Source organism: Eufriesea mexicana, unplaced genomic scaffold (genome assembly GCF_001483705.2).
Source record: "Eufriesea mexicana isolate 0111107269 unplaced genomic scaffold, ASM148370v2 scaffold1121, whole genome shotgun sequence".
NCBI lineage: Eukaryota > Metazoa > Arthropoda > Insecta > Hymenoptera > Apidae > Eufriesea > Eufriesea mexicana.
This window is the reverse complement of record NW_016909245.1, coordinates 307,458-313,397: the sequence shown is the minus strand read 5'-3', so window position 1 is coordinate 313,397 and position 5,940 is coordinate 307,458. Positions and strand designations below refer to the sequence as shown.

At 26.9% G+C, this 5,940-nt stretch overlaps 2 protein-coding genes across 2 annotated transcripts in view; both read right to left on the bottom strand.

The window, feature by feature from the left end:
- The window catches only part of LOC108547555 (synaptogyrin-2-like), a 7,931-nt gene extending 2,486 nt beyond the window's left edge, over positions 1-5,445 (bottom strand). The window contains 5 exon segments of the mRNA XM_017900134.1: positions 1-19; positions 381-607; positions 4,727-4,958; positions 5,068-5,155; positions 5,283-5,445. Of these exon segments, the coding sequence (XP_017755623.1) occupies positions 1-19; positions 381-607; positions 4,727-4,958; positions 5,068-5,155; positions 5,283-5,433 (717 nt within the window). The 5' untranslated portion in view covers positions 5,434-5,445.
- Positions 1,328-3,707, bottom strand: LOC108547554 (synaptogyrin-1-like). Its single transcript, XM_017900133.1, has 2 exons — positions 3,609-3,707; positions 1,328-1,444 (listed from the first exon to the last, which is right to left on the bottom strand). Exons 1-2 carry the CDS (start codon positions 3,705-3,707, stop codon positions 1,367-1,369), a joined length of 177 nt encoding a protein of 58 aa, XP_017755622.1. The 3' UTR covers positions 1,328-1,366.
- Positions 5,446-5,940: the final 495 nt, after the last annotated feature.

The following is a 5,940-nucleotide window of genomic DNA, read 5'->3' as shown; positions in this document are numbered from 1 at the left end:
TGCCCAAAAGCCAGAAAACCTATACAGTAAAATACAATACATCTGATCATATTATTATTTTACATACAAATTTCCTATCAAACCATAAAAAACCTTTGATACTAATCAATATTTTATCAATATTATGTCTATTTCTATCAGAGACTAAACATATATTATTACTAATTTAATATACCCTGTCTGCAACGCCATAGAAACGTCGTAATCATTTCCAAAATATATAGGCTTCTAAGAGTTTGAATTGTAAGAAATTGTACTACACAAGGTTCGAAAATGTCTATAAGTAAATTACAGTATGAATAAAATTTATGTGTAAATATCCAATTTTAACAGTTATGTAATAAAATATTATAATATGGTAAATATAATAGAATAAATACCCTAAATCGAAGAGGACGAAATGCTTCCTGGTCTTAACAGAAGACATTTGCTCAAAAAGATATTCGCCAGTAAGGAATGCGATACTGGCAAGGAAAGCAAGAACTCCAATTCCTATCCCATAATTGCAAGCGTTGCGGTCTCCGTTGTAGAGACACACCTCTTTCCCATCTTCTTTTTTGATGTACCCCTTATTGCTTATACATCCGAATACGATTATGGCGAAGAGCTAGAAAAATTGAACATTTCTTAAACTCTAATCTTGTTGAGTTTTAATGTAATTAATGAAATTAAAATATTTCTAGATTTTATGAACGGGAATTCTGGTTTAGATATTTGTTAACAACATTACTAAAGTATATTCCGGAATTAAATATTGGTATCATCCTTTTTAATTTACTGATATATCATGCGATATCCTGCTAAATTAATCAAATAGAAAAACTTTAAAAAATCATATCAAAATGATAAATGAAATAATGAACTATGAAAGAAATACAATTTATTCAATAGGATAATATTCTTATATAATATGTGAAATACAGAATATTTTATTTATGTTTATCGCTTAAGATAAAACCGTTTATTGCAATGATTATTTCACGGATAGTGCTAATTAATTTTTGAGACTATATTCAAAAAATTAGAGTCGTCTTTAAACTAATAAACATAAACTAATTAATAATTAGTTTGCAATTATCTGGTGTTTAGATTGTTTCGTAGCCCATACATATTTTTGTATATTAAATATTTATAATTAAAATCACAGTTTTTTACGAAAGTTAATAAAAAAATTATTCAATTTTTTGTAAAAATGTTCGGTATAAAGGTAAATAAACAAGTCAACACAAAAGTCAAATGTCACGCTTAATAAAACTTGTAAATCCGGCGAAAAATTTTTCTTTTATACCGAAATTGAAATTTCCGTGTTCAAACTAGTCTTCTGTTCGATTTTCCGTGAAATATTTGTTTTTTCCTGTGTATCTATTTATACAAAATCGAATCTAGTTTTGGCTTGGTCCAGTTCCGTCTTGACATGGAAGTGGGTTAGACGAAGGTCACAGGTCTGAGAACGAAGAAAACAAATGAAAGTAAAAAGGTATCGTAATTAAGAAATGATGTGAATGCCAAAAAGAAATCGTTTATCTGTTTCTTTACAATAAAAGTGTAAAATATTTTCCAAAATAAATGAATCTTTACTTTCAGTAATCTAAAAGTAAAATTCTTTACTTACAAATTAAAAAATATTGCTATATTTAATTTTAAAAAAGTAGATAAATAAAGAAATACAGCGTGAAGAAATAAATAAAGTATTATTTTAATAAGTATTACTTTAAGAAAGAAGTTTAAATTAAACATGAAGCGAATATTACAATTATATTTTACGCTGCTCGTAAGATTTCGGACTGCTAAGATAATCAATATTAGTGAAATTTCTATTTTTCGATCTAATTCGCTAAAAAATATACATAACTTTTAATTAAGATCCTATCAAATTTCAAAATATTGTAAATTAAAAGAAATTTTATTAAATTGTTGATACTCTTCGTATGAATAAGAACCTTACAAAATGATAAAAGTATTAAAATTCATATTAACATTCAAGATTTACTAAAATCAAAAAACATAAAAATTTCTTAAATAAAAAAATAATAAATGGATTTATTAACGGAACAACGTTAAAAATGTATACACATATAAAATTACTATTACTTTCCGAATATGAAAATTATACAATTATTAATTCTTTTCGTTATGAAAGATCATTTGATAGAAGTTTCGATAAATTTGTCGATAAATTAGGTCACTTCCAATTTTAACGACTTTCGAATGTATTATAAAGGGCAAAATTTTGACAGCTTTTTCCTCTACCAATTATAGTCAGTCGGCCTTAGTTTATGACATATCTGCAAAAAGTTTGTGACACTACACAATCGAACCCTGCAAATAGGTGTGCATCCGTGAGACATGTATACGCCAGCCCAACGAATTTGATTACACGAACCATTGATGTTTGCCGCTTGGCAAACAATGTATATATTTATATAGACTACCGACACACTTTAAAATACATACTCTTTTATAGGAATATACAGGGTGATTTAATCGCTCCTAAACCTAAAGGCAGTACCGATTATTCAAAACAACCTTACACTTGAAATTTTACAACTCACACAGACGCAATAAATACAGTCGCTGCACATATTCGCCAGATTATCGTATAAGGACACAGAATCCCTACTGTGTTATGACTTAATGATGTTTAGGCGACGATACTGCCTTTGAGCTCACTAAAGAACAAATCACCCTATTTGTAAAATGTACATTTGAATTCCAACTTGCATGGAATATTTATTATTCTGACTGAACCTAACTTAATTAGTTAATTGATACCTAAAATAATTTATTAATTATGCTAAGTTTGGGTTAAGTATATCTTTAAAGTTCGAGAAATTCCGTATATAATATATCGGATAGCAAACATCAATGATTCGTGTAATCAGATCTGTTAGACAGCGATCGCACCGATTGAACGCCTATATATGACTCACGGATGCACACATATAGGTAGAATTCAATTGTATGATGCTAAAAGTTTTTCGCGAATATCTCTGAAACTAAGATCGATCAACTATAATTGGCAAAGGAAAAAGTTGTCCAAAATACATACCCTTATAACATATTTAAAAATCATCGAAATCGGAGGTGACCCAATTCATCGACAAATTCATCGAAGTTTAACTTCTTCGAATGATTATCTATAGTTTCAATCCTAATTAAACTCTTACTAAATTCGTTCGCGCTTTCTTTTTCGAAATATGACCTAAAATCGACAGAGATCTCTATTTGAGACTCAATTACCTTTTTTTGGACCTTAAATCACTTTAAAAATTATGTATTTTTCACAATTCAAACTAAATAAAATCTGCCTTACGATGATCAAAAGATTTTCATCGAAGGTAACTCGAATTATCATTTAACCTTTTGTCTTAATCATGATTGAGATAAAATATATTCAAAAATTAATAGAAAATTATATGAGACCTTTCTATTATGGGGTGTATTGTAGGAATTTACGAAAAATCAATAGAACCCCATCATGTCAAACTGGTGGGGGTGGTTCACCCTTTAAAATCAATGTTCGTCGCATAAAATCGACATACTCTTCGCTTTGAAAAGACGACAGCATAAAAAGAAGGAAATGCTTAGCATTCGAAAGAAGAACTTACCAGACATACAGCTCTTAGAATGACTTGAGGCCTTTGGATGAAGGCAATAGGGTCGAAAGGGGCTCCTGCCTTTCCTCCACCGTACGCTCCGCCGTCCATCTTATTGCGACTGAGCTAAAATTTGAAAGCTCAAAGCTAATGGAAACACGCATGCGCTGCGAGAGAATATTCTTTTCTATCCCCACCACCCAATTTTTTAGGGTGGATCCTTTCACAAGGGCGCTTCAAGTGGATGGAATGTAAGTTAATCGAGAACTCGATTGTTTTCGATTAAATCGTCGAATTAAATCCGATTGTATAATTATTCATTTCATTTGCGTCATGTGAAATCATGTTAATATGCGTATTTATGTAGATGTGTATTTGTAGATGTAAAAATGATTAATTGTTTATTCTTAATAATCGTGAAATTTTAAAATAACAGTATAATGAAACTCAAAAAAATTTCATGACAATAGTTACAGAAGAAAAATTCAGTTTTTAAGGATTTATAATATGCAATGTATTTAATATATAGGCAATATTATTTCAAGAACTTGCTGTCTCGTTATTTAATATAAATACTTATCGATTTGAAAAACGGTATCAATCGAGAGCTCGATGTGCTTTCACTAATGTCGATTATATTATGTTAAATTTGATTTTCATTCTATTTATGTATTTTTAACTTTTTTAATATCTAATTATTTGATTAATTTACTTACGATAATTTAAAATATTATTATACTAAATAATTGTATTTATAATAAAGAAAGCAGATTATTTTACACTAAAAAATTTATTAATAGTTAGAAAAAGCTTATAATTCTTATAAGGAGTTATAACCAAAGTAAAAAAAATTAAAGTTTTATATTGAATAAACATTTTTTAAATCATAAAAACAATACTGTTTTCTACTTTGTACATTATATTTACATCAAGTTACATATATCTTCACTAGCACAAATGTTACTAATCCTAATCCACTAATGCAGGCACAAATTTTATGAATGTTATTACATTTTGATTTCACCTTTGGCTGTAAAAAGTAATCAAAATTAAAATATTTAATATTAAATTTATGTATTAAAATAACAAAAATGTAATATAAATTCATTAAGAGGTTTGTAAAAATATACCTTTAATATGAATTCCTCGAGTCTAGAAAGTTTCTCTTTTGTTTCCTCTAATTCTATCAATGTTGCATGAACAGAAATAGGTAATACTTGAGAAGCACTTACACATTTATTAGGATCAATAAAAAAGTTAATTCTTTCTTTTGTGAGTCTTAATCGACAATATTTTACAAATGCTTGTATTAGGGAAAATTGTTGTGTCCCATGTTCGATTATCTCAAGAAAATGTTGAAACCTAAAAATTTAGCGATGCTTCAAGAAAATAGTGAATTTACTTACATCAAATTTTTAATCTTTGTACAAAAAGTGTAATTTGAAACAATTTTAACAAAATAATATTCAACCTGTCTTCATTTGTTATTACAATTCTAGATCTTCTTTTTTTAATATTTAAAGTTCTTTGTAATTCTTTAGCTTTCTTAGGATCAATACCTATATTAAAATTTTTCAGATTAGATATAAAACATATTTTGTAGGTAATTATAAGATACAAAATGAAATTTAAATCTTTTATTCAATAAGGATAAATAAAAATTGTTATGCTAAAATTTTATAGTACCTAACGTTATTAGTTCTTGCACACTGAGCTCATGTAATACATCAGTTGATATATTTCTTTTCTTGCATTCTGGTATTAATTCAGATGCACCCAAACCACGCAATAAAGTGGCTGTATGCTTAGTAAAACCAAGGGGATCATAACAACTCATTGTCAAGTAAATCTAAAAATCAAAAGCCAGAATTCTTTATTTTGGTAAACATACAAATATTTTTAAAAAGTACTCAAATATAATTTCCATTTATTTTATATATATGTAACTACATTAAATTTCTAAGATAAAACTATTAACCTACATATTACATTTCAAAGATTACTTAATAATTGAGTTTAAGGACAATATTAATTTATTCACTATAATTTAGTTACTTATAATCTTTGATCATATTTAGTCACATTTATCGAAAATTAGGTTAAATCAATTGGAGGTGTTCATAAATTTATCAAACATTTATGTTGAACATTATGCTGTAAGACATATTAAATAAATACATTAAGAATATCCATTTAAATGTATATTTAACATATTACTATATTAAAACTTTATAATAAAATTATTTATATTTTTAATTAAATACGATAAAATATGTGATTTTAATTTAATTAATTAAAATTCTTTAAATATATGTAAAATAAATACTTTTTAATATGTATATGT

What these genes read in the sequence shown, in the direction of transcription:
- LOC108547554 (XM_017900133.1), bottom strand. Translation starts at nt 3,707, where the DNA reads ATGGACGGCGGAGCGTACGGTGGAGGAAAGGCAGGAGCCCCTTTCGAC. An exon ending in TTCTAAGAGCTGTATGTCTG is followed by an intron (nt 1,445 to 3,608) that starts GTAAGTTCTTCT and finishes CTTCGTTCTCAG; the next exon opens with ACCTGTGACCTTCGTCTAAC.